This window comes from Silurus aristotelis (genome assembly GCF_946808225.1).
Source record: "Silurus aristotelis genome assembly, chromosome: 14".
Classification (NCBI taxonomy): Eukaryota; Metazoa; Chordata; class Actinopteri; order Siluriformes; family Siluridae; genus Silurus; species Silurus aristotelis.
Window position 1 is genome coordinate 24001384 of NC_139587.1, and position 24521 is coordinate 24025904.

At 37.2% G+C, this 24521-nt stretch overlaps 1 protein-coding gene across 1 annotated transcript; it reads right to left on the reverse strand.

Annotated features, from left to right (window-relative positions):
* Positions 1-185: 185 nt before the first annotated feature.
* Positions 186-23237, reverse strand: mapk8ip1a (mitogen-activated protein kinase 8 interacting protein 1a). The gene is made up of 12 exons (XM_083561035.1): positions 22900-23237; positions 20308-20419; positions 15320-15616; positions 9199-9280; positions 7745-8701; positions 6886-6961; positions 6362-6531; positions 6167-6270; positions 4972-5085; positions 4059-4129; positions 3150-3248; positions 186-2635 (listed from the first exon to the last, which is right to left on the reverse strand). The coding sequence occupies exons 1-12, from the start codon at positions 22968-22970 to the stop codon at positions 2563-2565; spliced, it is 2226 nt and encodes a 741-aa protein (XP_083417161.1). The 5' UTR covers positions 22971-23237; the 3' UTR covers positions 186-2562.
* Positions 23238-24521: the final 1284 nt, after the last annotated feature.

A 24521-nucleotide genomic window follows, 5' to 3' on the forward strand; every position in this document is an offset into this window, starting at 1 on the left:
GGCTTCATGAGAATTCACATCATTAGTTAAATGATCTTGACCTGTGTGTAATTACAGTGTTAAACAACCTCAATATGAATACACACAATTAAGTGACAGCAACAGCACCATTGCTAAAGATGGGTTAAAAAGTTTTCTTTATATATCAGTTCATCTGGGTACAAATCAGACTCTTTTACGACACATTTACAAACCAAAGTTTAATTTTTTACGACTTCCATAATACAGTCAAGATCATCCGAGAAATAAAAATAACACCGTGTACAATAAACACAACAAACCAAAAAAAAAAAAAAGAAATAGGCACAACCTGTGTTTTTGCAGGATTGATCTGAAGACACGTACGGCCCAAACATCATCACGTCATAAATTTATGATCGCTGATTTTTCACTCGAATTTTTTTTCAATTCCAGAATTTTTGTCGTCATAATGGACTGAAATCGCATAACCCACTTCCTTACAATGTTTTAATTTGGTTTGAACAATAGATATCTGAAAGGTCAAGGGGATACACACTTTTTACACCATTCACTCACTCACTCATTCGACGGGTTATATATTGCATACTCTTTGTGTTTAAGCTTCAGTTCAGGTTGAAGTACATGCTGGTAAGGGTTTGTTCATTCCAAAAGACTATTAAAAACTGGGCGTTGACTCATCGTCTTGAATTGTTACATACTGTGTGCTCATCCTGTTCGATTCATCAGAGCCCAAACCTGTGTAAAGTGTACGATTACAATAAACTATTTCTTCAGAAGCTCAGTAAATTTCTTCCATAAATATGAGTCACCATATTTTATAATAGTGAGAGGGATTTTTTTTAAAAACATTTAACACTGTACAGTACCCTCTGTGTAAATATGATTCTTCTATTAGAATATATTTTAGTGATTCAATTATCGTATGCTTATAACATACAGTGCAGCTCATAAGTTACTGGGCATTACTACAGTAAATTTTATTATTATTTTTTTTTACATGAATTATGAGCGAAATTGAAAATTTATTCAAAGCCAAGATACTATATCACTGACAATGATAGCTAGCAGTTAGCTAAACCATATTTTAGCATCTTGGACTACTTGAATAAAAAGCTTATTTCAGCAAGCTAATCTACGGTATTTGGGAAATTACTAAGGAAATATCAGGAATGTATGTTTGGCAGGTTTCTGAGAATTCTGAGAAATGCTTTTTACTGTCGTTGTGAAAAAGAAAAATGCAGCTATTTTTTGCCCTTGTTGAGTTCGGACCTTGCAGAAAGTTCAGAGATTTTCTACAAACACATGCTATTAAAATTCCGAAATTTCCAAGTACAGTGCAACCTCGATACTCGCGGGGGTTACGCTCTGACCCCTCGTGAGTAACCAAAAATCGCGAGGTTTTGACTCCTTTTGATGTTTTTTTTTTCAAAGGGGAATTGTACTGTGCTGTAAATCCTTTATTTACTACTTTAAATGAATAATACAATAATAAAATCTTTTTTCAAACATTTTTATGTAATTTATGTAATTCTCGCGAACTATTAGATTTTTCACGTTTGTTAATTGGCTGTATATAATGTTTAGTAATTAAGAATATAATGCAATTATTACTTCCTGCTTTTTTGGGGCTTTTTTTTTTTTTTTTTTTTTTTACTTTTTCAACTTCAGTCATGTATTCCGGAAGTAAATAATGGTGCTCTGTGGAGGCAACATCAATCAGCAGTTCTTTCGGAATTGTGTTTTAGGTCAGTGAAGCAAAGTGAAATGCCATCCACTGAGTTATTCGGCTTTAAGTGTACAAAATCCAGCTATAGCACTACCACCACCATGCTTCACAGGACTTGGCTTGTTTTAGGGACCTGTAACCAATTTCTTATGGACTGCACTGTATTTGGCACATACGTCATTCACACTGTGTATGAACCAAACTAAATGTAAACATTTGGTTGCCAAGGCTACATAAATGCACAGATCTATAAGACATGACCTGGATGCATTTAAGGCATGGACCCAATTTGATAGATTTAATTATTGAAGCACACTGAATACAACACCCAACAACATGGTGCAAAACAAGAGAAAAAAATATGTTGGCAGACTGACACCATGATAACTTGAAAAGCTAGCACGAAGAATTTTAACGTGCTAACATTTTCCTAGCATTTACCAGGATACTGCTTTTTGCTAGCATGCTAGCATACATCCCATTGTTCAAAGCAATGTGCACATAAACCAAAGCATAAAGCAGAACTGTACCAACATTTACCTTTGCTAATGTAAGCAGAAACCATTTTCGTTTTGACATTTTTAAGATAGGACACTGAAAAATCATAGAATTGCAGGTGCATCTATGATTTTTATGGATCAGCGTGTTGAAAGTTTTGGTGAAGGCTATTTCTTGCTTTTCAAAGGATGCAAAAGCTAAAAACACAGGTGTTGTGTCTTATTTCATTTGTACACGTTGTGTAAAAAGACATAAACATTGTAGCATGACATGTTAAGGAGATTTTCGTGACCCATCATGCAACACCTTGGATAATAAGATATACGGTAGTCCATAAGGACGTGGCAGGGCAAAGGTCATTCGAGGAAGATGTCTTCAGTGGGACAGGAGTACTCCATGTGTTCTTTGCAGAACTGCTGAAATGCTTTGCTGGAATAGGAAATAGAAATAAATCCTGAATTACAGCAAGACTATGTGTTCTGCAGAGTTAAAAAATGGCACAAGAAAACGAGATAAGTGCCAGATCTTTCAATTTACACACTATGCATGCTAGATATGACTATGGATAACAATATAACAATAAGGTTATAATAACAATAGGTTAAGAATTCAACTTTTATCATGAAGTCGCTGTTTCCAAACATGAACCCGATCACTAGCTAGCTATCAGATTTTAAAAATAATTTTTGGTTACAAGAAAACAACTCCACACTACAACAAATTCTAAAAAGAGTGTGTGATAGGTGTGTGTGTCCAAAGCTGTGGTAGACAATGTATAATCCAGATTCAACTCAAGGTGAAAGGACTACAATTAGCACGGTATACAATTTTGCCTCAATAGCCATATTTACTTGTTTATAAGTGCCCGGACTTCCCTGTTCCTAGTTCTACAAACCCTTTAAACTCATGAAAAAAACACAAAAGGTCACTTAAGAAAGCTTACCCAACAGATTCAGCCAGATATGAAGCATGTTCTTCTGAGAAGAACACATGGCAGGCAAACCTCTGGTGTGCTGGGTGTTTGGTGATTAGTCCAAAATACCTGGCAAGCGCATGGAAATTAGGATTAGGGTTTTCAACCTAAACACTAGTATTATTAAATAAACCTATTACTCGGACCAGTGGATCAGCTGGACCTTCAACTTGCCAGGTGCCATTGATCTTGTGATATTCAACATGCATCACATTATTTTTATTATGGTCACATTAGTATAATCATACTACTGTGGATGCAATAACGTTCCAAAACCGTCCGTGTGAAACGAAAAACCGTGATAAACGGACACCACCCCAAAAATCATATTTTTTGTATACAGTATTGTACTGTATAAGGTCCCCTGGTGGTCTAGTGGTTAGGATGCGGCGCTCTCACCGCTGCGGCCCGGGTTCGATCCCCGGTCAGGGAACCGACCCCAGCCACTATTAGTGCCGGTCTCTAGCCCGGATCAATCGGGAGGGTTGCGTTAGGAAGGGCATCCAGCATAAAAACGTGCCAAATTAAAAACATGCGGATGATCCGCTGTGGCGACCCCTAATGAGAGAAGCCGAAAGAAAGAAAGTAGTAGTACTGTATAAACATTTGACTTCAATTTATAACTAATAGTTATATTTGTATTAATAGATTTCATTATTTCAACATAAAACTGCTCCTATAAAACATTTTCCTATACGTTTTTTGGTCTATGGTGCTATCTGCGAAAGACTGGGAAAATCAGCCAAACAAATTATTTATGTGGCAAATGCAATTCCCGCGATTAAGTGGGGGATTCATGTACATTAAATATGTCCTGGTTGTTGTTTTTTTTTTCTTGTTACTATTATAAAAATTAACAAAAAGTACATTTTCACTCACTTTTTGTTCTTTGGATGGCATCCACAGAAAGAGATGTTCTTCAGCTGAAAGAAGTGACAGTACTTGTCACCCTGTGGGGAGAAAAAAAAAAGGAAGTATGTGTTCAACAGCAATAAACATGTGATGGTTGATAGTGTGGAAATGTAATGAGCTTTTTATCTTTACTGCAAGCTGACAAACTGCTGAGTAACAGAAAAATTGGACTCTAAGAAAAGCAGTTCTAAGTATATTAGAGCCTTAAATTATGAGACATAAATTTCCTTTCAATTCCAATGAAGTTGACCATGCAAAGGCATGTTTTCATCTTACATTTATGGTATTTGGCAGACACACTTATCCAGAATGACTTGCAATTATTTCATTTACACAACTAAACAGGTGAGGACCTTGCTAAAGGGCCCAGCAGTGGCAACTTGGTGGTGCTAGGATTTGAACTCACAACCTTCTGATCAAAAGTTCAACATCTTAACCACTGAGCTACCACTTTCTACTGCATGTTTGCTGCCTAAAGTTTTATTCTTAAGCTTTGCACTGTAGCTGCAAAGCGGGTTTGGAAAAAAAAAACGTGATGGAAGCATTTAGTGTCCATTAGATTGTCATTTCGACTTTGTCTCTAAATCATCACACTGCTTCTTCTTTTTTAAACAAACCCTTTATTTACAAATGATATATTGTGCAAAATGCTAAACTTCAGGATATAACCTTTTCATAATAGCTAACAATATTCATTTTGATAAAAATTTACTTTAGATTAAAGGAAAGCATTGTATTTTTTTGTCTGGATCAGGATCTGTTCTAATTCTGTACTAAGGATTTGGCCTTGACTAATGCTAGATTGCTAGCTCTGCATTTTCCAACATTTAAGCATTACAGAAAATCTAAACACAAGAGTTCTGATGAATTCTGATTTTACCCTTCCGGAAATCTCACACTCGTCCTGAACGATGATCTTCACTCCTCTGATGTTGATCTCCACGATGCACATGGAGGGAGGATTGAACTGCATCGTTCTTCTGTTTGTGGCAATCTGCCGGTAAAACAATATTACAGATTTGACACACTTATGACTTTAGAAACTTCCTCTCACATTAAATCTATCAATCAACTGACCCTCAAGATATGCAAATTCAAGAATATAATGCAATGATGCTACTGTGCTATTAAAAAAAGCTACTTAACTCTTCAACAGGGTGAGCAGGGCTGGCTTTCATACGCATGCCATGACCTAATACTCAATAGCATTTACTATATCCTAATTTCAAGGATTTTGGTTCATAAATGCGATGATTTTTACAAGAATAATACTGTTCTACTTAATGGTCTATTTTTTTTTTTATATTTCCACATAAACAACTTTTGGAGACAAAACTCAAAAGCAGCAATAAAGACAAAGTGTCTACTTCTATCACTGTCCACTGTCTATATATAATACAACTATCTATCTATCTATCTATCTATCTATCTATCTGTCTGTCTGTCTGTCTGTCTGTCTGTCTGTCTGTCTGTCCGTCCGTCCGTCCGTCCGTCCGTCCGTCCGTCCGTCCGTCTGTCTGTCTGCCTGTCTTTCTGTCCGTCCTTCCATACATCCATACATCCATACATCCATACATACATCCATACATACATCCATCCCTCTATCTTAGGAGATTCATTTCCTATAACAGCAGATTTCCTCCAACACTTGATTGTTAAAGCAATTAAAGTACTTTAAGCTTGATTATTTAAAACATCTAATTGTTGAAATGCAGAAGAAGTGAGGAGATTCTGTAAGAAGATACATATCAGTAACCCCAGTAACAGAGAGAAAAAAGACTAGTGAGGGAAGGACTGTTTATAGCTGCTATAACCATGCCATGCCTCAGGAGCTAATGTTCCATATTAGACATGAAATGTAACTGGATAAAGAGAATGAGAAGTTCTGAAATTAATAGAGAAAAGCATTCTTTGGAAGAAAAAGTGCAGGCGCTGTTAGTAAAATACTCCATCAACATGTAATTTTTTTTCTTTACATATTTACCTATTCTATGTCTGGCAGGGAAAAGCTAAAAAATTAATAGCTGAGACTGCAACAACGATCTGTGCCAATGTACACTGTATTGATGCCGTACCTTCTGCATAGCTGCACATAGCACATCATTTCCTTTATGATATGGCACTTGGACAGAGCCCAGGAATTTTACCCAGAATGTGTCCAGCCAGTCACTTTTCACCTCTGGATAGAACAATTATAACAAAAGAATGTTAATCTGAGAAAGAAACTACAGATCATGTTCACACCACTAAAGGCTAAAAGCACTTGGTACCTTTCGGCTGGCTGTCCTTGGTGACTTTAACTGCGTAGAAAGCAGGGAAGATTCCTCTGGAACCTGTGCGCATGTTGTAGGCTTCACACCACAAATCCTCTGCCTGCATTTCCATCAGCAACGGGTCGTCTGCCTCCATCTCCAGCTCGTCCGCGTGCCTCGGGATGAACCTGAACAAGCCAACACACATCAAGTCAAGTCAAGTAGGCTTTTATTGTCATTCCGTCTATACGCAATGAAGCACCCAGTAAAATGAAACAACGTTCCCCCAGGACCAAGGTGACATACAGCATAGTAATTGGACAAATCCTACTGTAAATTACAGTACAGTCCACCTGATCTGGCTAATCCAGAAAGCAACAATCTCAATATTGAATACTGGAGCCAAATTCTGGTATTAATTTATACCTTTATATAATTTTTTTAAATGTACTGAAAACAAATCGCGCCCTTTTCTGGATAATAGGCTTAAACTAGTACAAGTCGAGTTTTGTAGGAGAGTATAGAGGATAAGAGAGACATGCCTGAACACTGCCCTGTGGCTCTGCTCTCTCTCCTCACCATCGATAATGCAGGAGAAGAGACCAAAGGATTCCACACCTATGGATGAACAAACAACAGATAAGAATTCTTAAATGTATATATATATCTTCATCATGGCAACTGTTAGTAGGTGGGATATATTAGCAAATGAACATTTTGTCCTCGAAGTTGATGTGATAGAAGCAGGAAAAATGGGCAAGCGTAGGGATTTGAGCAAGTTTGACAAGGGCCAAATTGTGATGGCCAGACGACTGGGTCAGAGCATCTCCAAAACTGCAGCTCTTGTGGTAAATATCTATCAAAAGTGGTCCAAGGAAGAAACAGTGGTGAACCGGTGACAGGATCATGGTCATGGCCAAGGCTAATTGATACAAAGGCTGGTCCGTGTGGTCTGATCCAACAGACGAGCTCCTGTTGCTCAAACTGCTGAAGAAGTTAATGTTGTTAATGCTTGACGGGTCAGGACTGTTTTGGTCATAATGTTTTGCTTGACCGGTGTATGTCTGCTTATACAAATTATATGCATAAAAGATTTTGAAGTGTCTGCCAAACATGCCTCTGTTTATGTTGTTACTACTTTAAGAGCTGCTGTTATAGAAAATTCTTGTTGAATTTCTGGTCAATTGGAACCAAGAATTTAACAGAATTCCAAAAGTGACATTTCGGGAAAAATAAAATGCCTAACGCCGGGTTTAGCATTAAGCAGGAAGATTATCAAAGGTAGTACCCCAAGGCTGTATATGTGGACCACTATCATTTAGTGTTTTTTTGAGAAATTATAGTAGCAAAATAAATGCAGTTAGTGTTCTTTATAGAAATTATATGAAATGATTGACTCACCGTGAAAGCGTGGACGTCTGTTTATGAAGACGTTGAGGAATTTGCGTGAGCGAGGCATGTCTGAAGTGGTGTCAGTGGCAGAGTCTGTGGACAGCCCGGAAGTGTCCCTGTTCATTCCTCCTGCGCCCGACTCTTCTTCGTCCTCATCCACATCCGGATCCTCCTCGTCCTCATCGACAGCTGACTCGTAGACGGTATTGTCACTGTCACTGTCATAGCCTTGGTAACACTGCTTTAGACTAACCAACTCGAGCTTTGCGTGCTCGTCCACCACCAGTGTGTATTTCACTGAGTCATATGTCAGTCCCGAGGCATCCTTGCTAACGGCTGCGTTCGCTGCTGCTGTGTCACCAGCTTTTGCATTGGAAACAGAGTCTGTTGCCTCGCTGAGGCTATCAGTCCTGCACGGAGGTGTTGGAGGGTACACTTCATCTTCTTCGCTGATTGATGGGTTGGTACGTTCAGCTACAGAATGGAAATGCAGGGGAGGGAGTTCGGTATCAGAGCTGATGGACATCCGGTTGCTATCACTGCTCTGCGAGAGGAAAGGTCTCTCCAGCTCAGCACCAACCGGCGTCAGCTGGATGTCCGGCCTTGTCTCCTTACTCCTGTCCTTGTTTTTATCCGAGTGGTGGTGTGTGTACCCATTTTCTTCAGGGTACTGAACATGGTCCTGGCAGCCATTTACCGAGTTATAGTGGGCTTTCTCTTTGCTGATAGTCCCAGTTGAATTCCTGTCCCTGGTCGTGTCCTTCATGGCTGGATGATTGGACACGGGGACTGTACAGATGTTGTTGCCCACACTGTCAGAAGTTTTCTCCTGCTTCTTGCAGTTAGTCACTGGTGCTTTATGTTTCATAGAAGCAGTCACACATGGCTTAGCGTCCACTCGGCTGGTGGCTTGGACCTTGTCCCCGTCTCTTGGGGTAACATGCTCAACAGCGGGAGGCTGGGCCCCTATTACACACACAGCAGATTATATATTAGGTAATAGGTCTAACAGGATGGGGATTATGCCAATACACAATTATGTATAAATGCAGGAATGTTCTGTGTCCTCAGTTAACTTTCATCTAAGATCAGCAATCTAAAATTAACAGAAAATGTTTGTGTTGCTACTGTGAATGTCTTGTTTTTTCCACAAGGCCTTAAGTGAACTTGTAGCCTCTTATGATCCCAGTGAGGGAAAATATTGTTCACAGGCAGCCATTTAACTGAACGTAAAATGCATAGATTACATAAACCACCTCAGACAAACGAGGCTTCTTTTGTAGAATCTTCCCATTAGAATGGAATTTTCCCCATAGGATTAGCAAATGAACGAGCATCTTATCTAGCATCCATGTAAATGGCTTAAGGAAATTAGGTATACTTTAAAGACTTTGTGATGTACATCAAATGCATTGAATATACAAAAATATATACACAGGCTTACAGTGGAAAATTTGCCTGACCTTTTATGTGAGGTGAAGATGAATGGGTCTTCTTCTCTTTCCTTCTGTCCTTCTCACCAAATGAGTTATTATTTATGGTGTCCTGAGGGAAAGGACAAGAAATAAAAGATTGAGATTTGTCAAGAGAAAAAATTATATATGGATTCCATTCCTTGCTTATCACAATACAATGAGATTTCGTGCAATTTTACTTCCCCAAATCAATTCCAGTGCTTAAAATATTTTTGTCATTTTGGCAGACACCCTTATCCAGCAACTCAAAAATGATCTCATTGATACAACTTGGCAGTTTGGGGTTAAGGGTCTTGTTCAAGGTTCTTGTTCCCAGCAGTTGCAGCTTAGTGGTGCTGGGATTTAAACTCACAACCTTCAAATTAGACAGCCAACATCTTATCTACTGGGTTGACACACAACATTTCCTACACACCATATTCTATATACAGTATATTTTCCAAATATTTCATTCACACACTAATAATTATCGACTATTATTTTATAACCCGTGATATCCAATAACCTACGATCCTCACCCCTTAGTAGATCTTTTTTCCCCAATTTCTAACGTATTTATTTCATGAAAATTAATGAAATCTTTATTTTAAATAGAAATAAATAAGGCAGTATTTTTTAGTAAGTACAGGACTTTCCATATCTCTCTTAGACACACACACACACACACACACACACACACACACACACACACACACACACACACACACACACACACACACAGAAACGCCCTGCTGTGATGTAAGCATGACTGAGCTTCAAGGAAGAGGAATTAGCGATGCTATACTGTCTCCTTAGTTCTCGCTGACTCACCACCACAATGCAATGGGCATCCCATCCTTCATCACCATGGAAACAGGGGCCTAAAATTGTGTGTGTGTGTGTGTGTGTGTGTGTGTGTGTGTGTGTGTGTGTGTGTGTGTAGCATATGGCATGATGATATGTAGAGAATGTGAATCGTGATGTGTCTCAGTTCTTTTTTTTCCTACTATGAAAAGATGATTTTCTTTTGATCAGAGAAGAAAAAAAAACACAAAGAGACGTAAGCTATTGAAGACTTGTTCTGTTGTTTTATGCCATCTGCTGTGAAATTTGGGAAAATTCATTTCTCTACCTAAGACAGAAAGTGGCAGGCATCACAATCAAAGATAAATCTATAATTAGCTTAGAACTGCAATAAGAATCACAAAAGACAAAATAAACTAGTACATATACTCACTATATTAGTATTATCAACACATGAATACCTGCAGCTGTTTTGCACCTTGAGTCAGAAGACAATTCAAGACTGGATCTCACTGACAGGAGGACTATGGTAACTTAAATAACCACTTTTTACATATATAGTGTACAAAAAAGTAATCGGGTTCACAGAACAAAACACATTTTGATTTAATGAAGTGCGTTATGGAAATGTCCAATTTACCTGCTATTAAACATGCAGCTAATGCAATTGTACTATTTTGAACACTAAACATTGTGAAATAGACATTTTAGCCAAATTTGGAACTCTATTTCTTGTTGAACTGATGCCTCATTTATAGTTTCTTAAATTAGAATTTAGAAATGTATTTGTTTAAGATATGGAGAATCTGTGGAACATTTTGTTTACAGTATTAAAGCTCTATTTATATATATATATATATATATATATATATATATATATATATATATATATATATATATAAAAAAAAAAGCACATTGTATTATTATTATTTTTATTTATTTTTTTGTGAATTTCTTCGTAAATTTTGTTCACAATATTATAAGAAATTAACTGAATCATAAACCAAGTATTAGGAATCGTTGAAAATTCTAACATTGGTGTATTTTTAGACCCTTACAGAAATATTTAAATATATTTAGAATTATTTAATATAGTTCTGGACATTTTCACTCGTTTCAAGCTTTCAGTATTCTTGTACTTTTGGCAGATAATTTTGATAATTTTAAACAAATGAAAAAAATAAATAAATCTTGCAACACAAACTACAAGAGAGAACGAATTCTGTCATTTTCAAGATATTTTTACTCACTAAAATGTCTTTTTTGTTCAGTGTACAGCCATTATGATGCCTCTGGAGAGTCAACCAACCAAAATGTCAACAGTATGCTAGAGCCAATGAAATGTTGCTCAACAATCCAGCTTACCTTCACTCTGAACATGAAACCGCTTGTGTTTTAAAGCTTAGATTTAGTACAGGACTCCAATATTCCAGACAAATCCCATCGATGCTCATCATATCCAGGGGCTTTGCTATGGTTATTTCCCAGCCCCATGGTAAGCATGGATTAGAGATTTATAGTCAGAGTGCACAATCAGGCAGCAGCTCATCCCGGCATCATCACGCTGCTGACCTGGATATGACTCACGCTCAGGAGATGCTAAAATAAATGTTTAAAAGGTTTGCTGCTTTGTAGCTCTGCTGAGAATCTGCTGCTTCAGTCGACTCATATCTCTAACATACGCCTGATATAGAGTGTAAAATACCCACTAGGCTACTCTGCTAGGATCTAGAGAGCCATTTTCAATCTGGTTATGAATGAATTGCTTTAAATGCTCTGATTTTTTGCCCACAAGCTTGTGCATGGCATTTCCCGGTCACAATCACATTACGTCTCTGATAGGGTTACACCCTAATGGCCCACTCTTACTAGTTGTATAGATTTCAATATATAGTCTCTAGAACTAGTTGTGCTTGATGCTACACAACCTGATGCTACCGTCTAAAGCAGTCATTTTGGATTTATATTTTCATTGGGTTATATACCCTTTGTTCTCTGATCAAACTTTGGAGAGTTTGTTATCTTACTCCTATCTCTTTGTGTGTTACTTGGTATAGACTTGAAAAGATTTAGAGAAATAAATCTAACATTGTCAGAAGAACTGCATTCCAGATTGAGGAAACCCCCCCACAGATCAGACAGGACTCAACCCTGAATTCTATTTAAATAGATTTATCCAGAACATTTTAGTCCTTGGTTTTTTTATTTAATCATTTAATTGTTGTTTTTATTCAGAACACAGGTTTTCTATAGCCCCTCCAAACCCTCACCTCCTTTCTTCATGATAATTCTTATCACTGTCTGCTCAAGGTTGCTTTTCCTGTCAAATTTCCTGAAATGTTTTGTTCTGGAATTAATGTTTTTTTTGTTTGTTTGTTTTTAAATGTGTATGTATGCTTTAAAACCCATTACCGGATTTGTGCAGAACAGCATCCAGTGATCTCATCTGCTTTGAAAGTTCTTTGGTTTATTCCATGGTAATGGATGTCAAGGGGATTGCAGAAATTGCCCAAAAATCCCTGAAATCCCACATGTGTATCGAACTGAAAGCTCTGTACCGAAAAAGTTTGTATATGTGCAACGTTACACCTTTAATGTGTATATATATATATATATATATATATATATATATATATATATATATATATATATATATATATATATATATATATATAAAATCTGGATTATGTCATGTACATTTTTTTAATTAGGATAAAAAAATAATAGAAAAACGGAAACAGAAAATGTACATATTAAGAGGCTTTACTATAAACTATAAATTTACTATAACAATAATAATTCAAACTTTATTTGTCTGCTGTGTGCTATGAATTTATAAGTATGTTCTTTGTTCCTCTGTAGAGGAGCATAGACATCAATCCCTTACTACTACTACTACTACAACAACAACAACAACAACAACAACAACAGAAACAGAAACAGCAGCAGCAGCAGCAACAACAACAACAACAACAACAACAACAACAACAACAACAAAAACTGAAAGACACTGCCCATAATAAAGAGACTTTATTCAGTTCCAGGGCAGATATCCGATGTGAACACAAACAATTTATTGTTGTTGTTGCTGTTTTGCTTTGTTTTTTTTTTTGTAGATGGCCCATTTACTGAGGAGGTACTCCAATAAAACCATCTCTCCAAAATAACTGTATTTTGTATTTGTACTCTTTTATATGTAGTCCAGTATAAGATGAAGTGAGAGGGGAAAAAAAAATAGGAGGCTGCTTATATTATATATATATATATATATATATATATATATATATATATATATATATATATATATATATATATATGCATACAAAATAATGCTGAAACAGTCATACGCAGCAAATGCTTCATATATCACTTTCTCTTTGTGTATGACAGAATTGGGAAAGCAAATAAAAGGAAAGGGTCAACAATTCCCCACTTTTTTCTCCTCTGAGACTAATTACTAGCAGGTCTTGGGGTTACTCTAAAGCTTTATCTTCTTACCTAGTAATGGCTTCCATTTTGCCCCAATTATGTCTTATTATATAATTTCCTGTTTTCAACATATTGAGCATGTGGAGGCGGTTAGTGAGCTCAGGCCACTCCATAAACTTTGGACAATTCATTTAAAATAATAAATAAGCAATTGTTTTAATAATTTAGGTCAAATGTAAACTCATGTTTGGTTGGGCACCAAATATTCATGCTTTTGCTTCAGATACTGTTGTTATAAAAAATATATATATTGTAAAATAGAAAGAATTCAAATATCCCAGTCTTTTGTTTTGCGTTCAATGGTACCAGATTGTATTTTTTTTTTTTTTACAAGCCATCGTCCAACATGGCCACCCACATATCGCTCCAGTGAAATTTTGCTCATGTTTCTAGTAATCTAAGTGACATTACTGATGAATAGTGTATGAATAGTGAGAATGCGCTACTTCTGACAACACAATGATGATTACTATACAGTTTTATGAACACAAAAAAACAGACAAATGCATTATTGTGATACATCGGTGTCATACAAAGTGCAAGTCCTGGTTATGCTGTGAAGGAGATGACCTAAGATATTGGCAGTCAGGATACCAGCAAGGTGTATCCTCAAGAAATCGATTATATCTGTTGGAAGAAAAATCTTTTGTTGTAACTGTAGGATTGCAAACCCATTTAACCACTGTCTGAGGAAACAAGAAATATTTAACATACTGTATATGAACAATACACAATTCCGTCTTAAACCTTTCTCTATCAATGCCCCTGTCCTCCACATGTCAAATACAGGTGAGTGACAAATTATAGGAAAAACTCCAGTTCTAAATTTGGAACAACCCCACCCGCCTCATTCACAGAACATGAGGGTCACTAATTGATGTAAATCATATGCTATGACCTTCACCAGATTCTGACTTTATTAAAAGCCTATAGGAGATTTTTGACAGAGAGCGTAAGTGAGCTACAATATTAGCACCGAAATATCAAATAAAGGAAGCACGTCCAGAGATGGGTAAAAGGATCATCAAAGCTTGTTCTGAGGGTTCATGTTGTCCATCAGCTTACTGACAACTAACGTTGTGGTTTTTTTTTCCGCTTTAATTTTTTAATTCAAAACAAATCTTTCCTCTGAAGGGACATCTTGCAGGTCTGTATGAGATAATCCCGAATAGCCACACGTGCACACGGGTCATATCAGCGGTGGTCTAATAATCCACCTCATTTCTTTTTGACCCTTGCAGATCATGGATTTAGATCAACACTTCCTGTCTGATTCCATTACACAGTAGTGGAGGAGGAGGAGTGTGATTCATAGCGGGTGAGCCACAGGGGGGTGCATGAGCCACGTCTCCGGCAGCATCAGCATCAGCATCATTTAGGCCAGGAATCGGAGCAACACAATCCATCACCCTTCTGCGCTTCGCCACCGAACACCGAAAAATATGAGAGCACACCATCTCTGTCTGTACCAAATACACACATATTTCCACACACACAAATCATGGCTTCTTATATGGCCATGATCCCTTAAACAACAACTGTCAGAAGATAGCTCAGCTAATAAACACATGTAAAGTCCACACACACACACACACACACACACACACACACACACACACACACACACACACACACACACACACACACACACACACACACAGTATTCCAAGATCCTGACACCCACAGCTACCAAGAGGCCAGCTGTATGAAGAACACACACACACACACACACACACACACACACACACACACACACACACACACACACACACACACACTCAAGCCCAAGCTTGTCACACACCCACACTGCATATACCCCAGCTGTCACCCTACTCACCTGAGTCCTTGGCACCTGCGGGAACAGATTAAGGGTGGTGGGTCTCTTTGGCCGATATGTATCCATGGCAGCGATCAGCGATCGCTCTTCCACTTGGTGCTCATCGATGAGCAGCAGAGGCCTCTCCACCTCCTCCTCCTCCTCCTCCCCCTCTTCTTCTTCGTCTTCTCCTCCTTCTTCCTGGGTGCCTCCCTCAGCGTCTATCAGGTCCAGCTGAAGCATCTCCTTCTGCAGCTCCACAGCCCCCCTCCTCCGGCCCAAATCCCGGCTTCCATTGGCTGGACGGATCATGTGTTCCTGGGATGGAGAAGCCAGAAGAGTGGTTAGACAGGGAGCTTAGGCTTAGCCAATCATAGCTCGCTGATGATGTCATCTTGTGACTCTGTGCCTCAGAGGGTGGGCAGAAAGCTAATACAATCACAGAGGACAAAAAGATGCAACCTTTTTAACACACAGAAAGATATGTATATTTTTATTTGAGAAAAGAATAGATATAAATATATAACTACACTGTACATAATCTTTTTGTCTTAATGCTGTTTGGAATTTTTCATCTTTAATCAAAAATATACAAATAAGCATCCAGTCGGCACGTTTTGAACATTCAACATGTATTTACAATATTAATTACAATAAAAAATACTTTTTTTCACCATTTAAATATATTGTGCATGTGCTATATATATTTCTTTTATCTGTACTTATCTGTAGTATAAAAAAATAGAATATTATTCCAATCTGTATGAATATACATATTGTGTGTTTTGCCATTAGGCATAGAAGCTTTTTAAAAAGAATAATTATTTAATTGAAATGATGTTTTAGTTCTAATTATGAATACTCTTTAAAAAAATCTATTTTACATACACATAATATAATTCATATATTAAAACATAAATCAACATATCTACATATCAGTCAACACGTTTTCTTAGTAATAACCCCTTTACAACCTTAACATCTACCTAATGTACTTGCACTTGTGTCTGTCTGGATGTAATGGATCTGGTCCTTTGACTGAAAGATGGAAAACATCAAATATTCATATGCAATCATGTTGGTCTGAAACCACGCCCTTAACTATTTATTTGTATTTCTTCACAGGTTTACAGAATTACAAAATATATAGATGTGCAAACAAAATCCCACAATGCACTGGGCTGGTCTCGAAATAATTTTTTAATTATAAGTATTGAACAAAATCCATACCATGTGTGATGGTATATAGAGGATATAGATATATATCATATATCTATGTACCTATATGTATGTATCTAGTATGTGTATCTATATAGCCAAAAGTTTGCGGACACCTGGTCATAAGTTTTTTTTTGTTTTTTGAGCATCACATTCTACATTTATTCCCAATTTGCTATTATAAGTTCTCCACTCTATCTATCTATCTATCTATCTATCTATCTATCTATCTATCTATCTATCTATCTATCTATCTATCTATCTATCTATCTATCTATCTGTCTGTCTGTCTGTCTGTCTGTCTGTCTGTCTGTCTGTCTGTCTGTCTGTCTGTCTGTCTGTCTGTCTATCTATCTATCTATCTATCTATCTATCTATCTATCTATCTATCTATCTATCTACGAATATATATATATATTTAGACAAGTCGTGCTCAATGGCACAACACAAAGAAAAAAATCCATATTTTTTAGTTATTTGAGTTATTTATTTGCACAATAACACAAAATGCTATAATGCTAAAAGTGCATATGTGTGAATTCTCTGACGTTTTGGGCCTTATGCCATTCACCTGGCTCTAAACTCCACTCCCTGCATTAATGTCAATGATTAAATCTGATAATTGACTTTGGCTCTGCCTGAAAACAGCACAGCTGCCACAGCTGCTTCTCCTCACTCCTCACACACACTCGACTGTGAGGAAAACCGGTTCTGCATTCACCCAGACAGGAAGCCGGAAATCAGAACGCTCCTCGAAGCAGAATCAGATGACCCACAAAACTATTTTCCCTGCAGGGAACAGCAGAATATGAAGCACTGCACATTGAGAGCTTCTCTTTCAGCCCAGTTACTCTCACTTTCAATTAAAGAATCTGACAGTGTACTTGATCTAGTTTCGAAAAGCTGTAGCTAAATAAACTTTATTATTATTATTATTAAAACCCCATCTGCTCCATCATCTTCTTAAACAAAATGTCCAGCTTGTGATGTCATACTGAAGCAGACTGAATCCATCAGTACAAATGTGCTGATTTCTGTCTATCTGTCTGGTTAACTATAGCAGTCTATCTGTCTATCAACTTGACTGTCTATCACTCTTTTATCAAGGCCTGACATATCTATTTATTTGTCTTTCTATATGTCCACCTGTCCATTTATTTGTCTGTCTGCCCATGCATCCATCTGGCCATCTATAATTCACATGTCCATCTATAGGTGCCTTTTTCTGCTTATCTGTAAATTCTGTCTTTCTGGCTACTATATATTCAGTCCCATTTTTGTTCATCAAATTATCTTTCTGCCCCTCTTTATATCTCAGTTTACCTGTCAGATTTCTTTGCTTCTTGCATTCTCTCTCTCTCTCTCTCTCTCTCTCTCTCTCTCTCTCTCTCTCTCTCTCTCTCTCTCTCTCTCTCTCTCTCTCTCTCTCTCTCTCTCTCTCTCTCTCTCTCTCTCTCTCTCTCTCTCTCTCTCTCTCTCTCTCTCTCTCTCTCTCTCTCTTCATCCACCTGTCCATCCTTATCTTCTCATCTCTCAGACACAGGCTTATATAATGACAATTAGCATAACAAATCAGAAATACTTCTAAAAACTTTTTAATGGCCTGTCTTGTGCTAAGCCATGTCTTGTGCTTTCCTCTATCCATGTTAATCTACAAATGTGGCATAGACTGAATCTAAAATGGAAATTTTGAAATGAAACTAATAAATTGTTCCTATTATTCTTATTATTATACTTCTTCTGCTTCTTCTTCTTATTATTATTATTACTCTTTTATGCATACATGTTAAATATATGTACTGTATATTACACTTCAGTATTAAATTAGTGTGACCTAAACTATCCAGTCACTGCTGACACTTTCATCATCTTTACCATTACCATTAATCCTCTTCACAGTGACACACAGCAGTAGGAAGTCTTGATTACAGTTGATCACAAGCCATGATTGGACGCCAATAACCTTCAACCAGATGAAGATCTATAAGCAGTGCTTGTGGCAGCAGGGTTGTGGCTCATAGTTTGGTTTTGTGAATGGAAGGTGGAGCTGGAGGAACTCGTAAGGATCACACACCTGTGTGTTTTACTGACGAGTGTAAAAGGATAAAAGAAGAGAGAGAGAGAATGACATGCCGAGCAGTGTGTGTGTGTGTGTGTGTGTGTGTATGTGTGTGTGTGTGTGTGTGTGTGTGTGTGTACCACTCGCTTCCTCCGGCTCCACCCTCCAGTCATAAATCTTTGTTTGGCACAACCCCTTCTAAATCTAAGACATTTCCACAAGTCCATTTCTCCTTTCAAATGCACACATCTATTATTTAAACAATACACAATGTAATAAATAATAACTATTAACACATGAATGTTTAATATAAATGCTGATGTAAATCCAAAATAAGTCATACTTTATTATTTATTTTTTTCATTTGCTATAAAAAAATGTCCATTATACTTTGATTAAAATTTATTCTGAATCTATCTTGGGGAGTGAGTTGGTTATACACCCTGGATGGGATTCAATCGCACACATTCACACACAGTCATTAACAGGAGGTGATTTTGATGCCCAGGTAACCAACCGGGATGTTCTTAGAAGATGGGATGAAACTAGAAAACCTAGTAAAAGTCCAAATCAGCCCAAAACGCTTGAAATGAGCTGTAGAGCAAAATAAATTTAGAGATGTGGAGCAAATATGTTTCTTTAAAAAAAGTTGACTATAAATGCATTCTGTTTGTGCCCTAACAGTTTCACTTACAACTCAATATAGTGTACCTTAAACAGCATTTAAGGAACATTTTTACCCAAACACCACCGTTTCACCTTTCCTTACAAGACAACCTGATAGAGATTAGACTCAGGGAAACTAGTGTATCGTAAGAAAAATGCAGCTAAATATAGTTTAACTGTAAAGCGGTTACACGAAAGAGAGGAGTGAACTATTTTATTTAGAGAATAATTAGTCAGTTTAGTATATCAGGGCTTCACCAGAACGAAAAAAAACCTGTAATAATAAAAAACATATACAGAGCCTGTCAAAAGTTAGGAAACATCAGTTTTTTTTTAATGTTTTTTAAGACACATTAATGTTTTATTTTGTTTATATGCAACAAACAAGTGCAAAGGCAAAAACACAGCAGAATTAGACTGTGAATGACCGAAGGAAAATTAAGTCCGGATGAGTCCAAAATTAAAATTTTAGAAATTAACAGAAGAACTTCTGTACAACAGAGAACAGGAGGAAAGATCTTAGCAGACTGTCATCCCCACCTTAAAACATGGAGGCGGAAACTTAATGGTTTGGGTTTTTTTTGGAGCAGGGAAGGTTGGAGACTTATTCCGAGTGAAGGGAATACTGAACCAACATGGCTATCATTCCATACTTTAGCCAATTTTGTCTTCACCCTAAAACAAGCTCTGTAAGAGTCATTTAAAGAGCAAACAGTCGGCTGGAGTGTTATCTATCATGGAATGGCCTGCCCTGTGCTAAAGGAGGATTTTCCAATAAAAATATAGTGTATCTGGACATTTCTATATTTGTTTGCTCAAAGTGAATCTTCGTAACATTAAATGACCTGGTTTTATGCATATAAACAAATGGAACATGAATGTGTCTTTCAAAAAACATAAAAGACTAGGTGTTTCCACACACCCTGTTTTAGTCAACAACATGAACTTCGAAACAAGAGAACACGATACATTTTTCTCAGATTCTTCTCTCAGATCCCAGAAAAAAGTCACTCTTAGGATCGTGAGCTTTTAATCCTCTTTATCTGGTTTTATTTACAGGTCTCACCTGAAGATCATAATCACTGCAGTTCAGATGGCCATCGTTCTCATCTGTGATCTCTGTCACCTCTGACAGGTCGTCATCTTCATACTCATCCAGGCTCATGTCATGAGTTAGCCTTTACACACACACACACACACACACACACACACACACACACACACACACACACACACACACACACACACACACACACACACACAAACACATACACATTAAAATAAATATTTTCAAGTGCATGTTACTAACAAGCAAAATGTCCAACGTTTTAATGAGCTACCGCTCCCTACAACTACCTTAAATGTGTATTTATAGCATACGTCCTCATCCAGAGCAACTTGGGATTTAAACTCACAACCTCATGATGAGAAGTCCAACATCTCAACCACTGGGCTACCACTTTCAGTTTTTTTATTTTTATTTTTTTTATTACTTTATATTTACATTATGAGCAATATCTGAGCTCTGATCTATCACATGTTCCAGGTGCACCATGTTGGAAAGCGGAAAGCTTCTTCTGCAACATATGGGCTGCAAAAAAATGTATAAAATTCAGTAAAATGTGTTTCTCATTTCTAATAGGTTTACAATAAACAACAATTAAGCAAAATTTTTGGGACATTATTCCCCACTTTAAGATTGTAGTTGTATTCGAATGGGAGACAATTTTGCTTCTTTCTAGAAATAATTGGTATAATAAGCAAAAAGATCTGCACGTAGATTTGGTGTAACTGTGCAAGTGAGGGTTTGGGGCCCTGATCATAGGCCCAACAGTGGCAACATTGCAGTGCTGTGATTTGAACTCACGTGCTTCTGTAATCTAATGTCTTAATCATTTAACTACCACCACTTCCACCAATGAGAAAATGAGAACAAACGGTTTATACTTGGTTTGATATAGAAAATACAAAATATTTAACATTTACCAACAATCAAGATTTATTTTTACTTGTTAAGGTGTCTTTTTTTCAGTGTAAGATCACATCTACTAGAAAAGACATGCTGCTCAGGTTTTAAGGCTTGGCTCTAAACTAAGTGGGACGCATGATATGAGTTCAGCTCGAGGAGGAAATGATGGAATGACGATGATGCACCATCTCCAGTCGTCCATAACCTCACATGCATTAGTGCACAAGGCAGCTTAGCTGAGAGCGATACCTACTCAAATGTGTTTACTGAACCATTATCACATACAAAAACACACAACCCAGCACACACACAACCCAGCAAACACATACAAACTCATTGTAAAATCTTCTGTCTTATTGCAGTTATCAGACTCAAACTAACAAATCGCACCAACAGTGAATCTCCGTTTAAAAGAGAGAGAGAGAGCTGGAGTCAAGAAATTCATGCAACTCTCATTCTGCCTGTACAAAGTTGCACTCCTATTATATTATATATCCTTAAATAACCCTGGTGGAATCTATTTTGCTAACAAAAACAGTAGGTTTTCTACAAAGCAAAACTCCTGAAATGATACCTGAAAAGCCTGACTGATGCCATGGGTGGGACCTTCTTTAGATTCTGCAGAAATTTCATGCAGTCATCAGATCCATCAATCTCAAGCACTTTTCCTTCGCTACAATCTCAAACTATTGATTTCACTCTTATTTTAAACCCTAAATTTCAATCACACATTGAAAAAGTGGAAAAACTGAAAGACACAACACAGTGCATCAGCTAAAAGGCATCACACATTCGAGAAACATTTTTCTGTAATCGCAACTCTTCAATAAAAAGTCAATTTATTAAAAAAGGGTTGCAACATTATGGAAATTAAAGCTCTGGTCAGTGGGCGGTTTTTCGTTTGTCTGAAAAGAAGTTGTTAGAAAATCTTGTTTGAGAACCTTGAGATCAAATACAACTGCGTGTGAAGTGAAATATAAAGAACACATACATGCATACAAGTACAGTAAAAATAAACAAATAAACAAATAAATAAACGAGCAAACGAAATAAATAGAGAAAAATATAGCAAAGATCGAGAAAGAATTATTTAAGGCCTCCTCTGGATAAAATTACTATTTGATCATTTATTTTTATTGCTAAAACAATTAAAATAATTAATTATAAACTGAAAATATTAATAAATAAAATATTTGTATGAAAATAAATATAATAAAAACATGATGTATAGATATTTTATATAAAAAAATAAACACAAATGGATTCATTATATATATATACATATATATATATATATATATATATATATATATATATATATATATATATATATATATATATATATATATATATATATATATATATACTATTTGTACAGAATTTTCATGCAGCATTGCTAGCATTTATCTACATCCTACACTCACTTCACCTGAATAAACTGCTCTGTTTCTGCTGATCGGAGGTCAGTAAAGTGCACAATGTGATCGCAAAGCCTTTTCCCTTTATTTTAAATCCAAATATTTCCCTTCAAAAGCATTAACATGTCTTGTCTCAACCAGCTCTTAAAACTACTGAAAGCTTTCTGAAACCTCACACATTATTCAGGTCTAAAGTTTTTTTTGGGTGGGCCCAGTGTGTGTGTGTGTGTGTGTGTGTGTGTGTGTGTGTATGTGTGTGTGTTTACAGTACCATTTCTCCCACTGCTCCTCCATCCAGGCATCTCCATCCTCCCTGGAGTCCATGACCAAGCAGAGCACCATCTGGGGTGGAATGAGACCAGGCAATAATGACGCCCCACACACACACACACACACACACACACACACACACACACACACACACACACGTCTGGTCCTAGTGTGTTCCTGGGGAATCCTACATCAGCAAAGGCAAGTCACTAAGAAAGAGCACATCCTCCAATCTTCTAAACAGCACCTTATTGAAGCTTGGACACTCCCTGCTTATGTGTATGTGTCTGTGTGTGTGTGTGTGTGTGTGTGTGTGTGTGTGTGTGTGTTCGTTTGTGTGTGTGTGTGTGCGTCCTTCCCAGGGTCAATTATAGTCAGCAGAGGATGGAGAAAGAGGCGGAGAATGAGGCAGGGTTCTTTTAAAAAGCTTGCCGCTGATCTGACTGATGGTGTGGATCGATGTGGCTCAGGTTTCCTCCTCCTCCTCCACCATGCACATTTTGGACTCTCAGACCAGCAGCAGAGAGCGAGAAAAAAAACCCGGCCAGGATCAATGGCATTGATAAGGACTGAAAATAAACACACGGCCACACCTAAAAATTAGAACGACCTCTCAAAACATATGGAATTATAACTTACAGTACCTTCATCAAGCTTCACAATAATCCACAGAGAAGACTTAATGAGCTTCTCAACTTCAAAAAACCCCAAAAATATAAAAACCTGGAACTTTGTAGTATTAAAGGAATTATCGGAGTTAATATTCATGACTCTATTTACACTTACCCTTAAGATGTACACAATATGAACAAAAGTTTGTGGACACCTGACCAGAGGATTTGTATTTACTTTCTGAACATCCTATTCCACATTTGGTCCATATTTCCTATTATGAATAACCTCCACTATTCTGGGAGGATGTTCCACCAATTTTGGAGTGAGCTTGTGGAGATTTACGCTCGTTCAGCCACAAGCGTGTTAGTAAAATCAGGAACTGATGTAGGTGATGTGAGGAGGTCTGGGGTGCAGTCTGGGTCGAGATCAGAGCTCTGTAGCGGGAGATCTTCCACTCCAACCTATGTAAAGCATATCTTCATGGAGCTGGTATTGTGCACAAGGGCATTGTCATCCCGGAACAGGTTTTGTTCTCCTAATTCAATTGAAGGGCAAATTGAATGCCAATACATCCAATGACATTCTATACAATTGTGAGCATCCAAATGTTGGTAACAGCTTGGCAAAGAACCACATATGGCTGAACCCATATGTCCCAATACTTTTGACCATACAGTATATATTTGGTCAAAGAGATTTGGTGTCCAAAGACTGAATTTTCTACATAACATTTTCAACCATAATTGCGCTCCATACTCCTATTATTATTTCATTTAATGTACTGTATAATAATAAAGTAGGAATAGTTTGAATTATTTCTCCATAACAGCTTCTCCAGCCATGTTTCTTATTAATTACCTATCACATTTTCAATCCCAATTCATCTCACAGTCAATACGGGGCTCAAAAATCACAAGTTGCCTCTTTAACTGCTAGAAGGAACATTCTAGAAGGATCTGCAGACAAGTGAGGGAGAGAAAGACAAGCAGAAAAGTAGTGTAGCTGTGG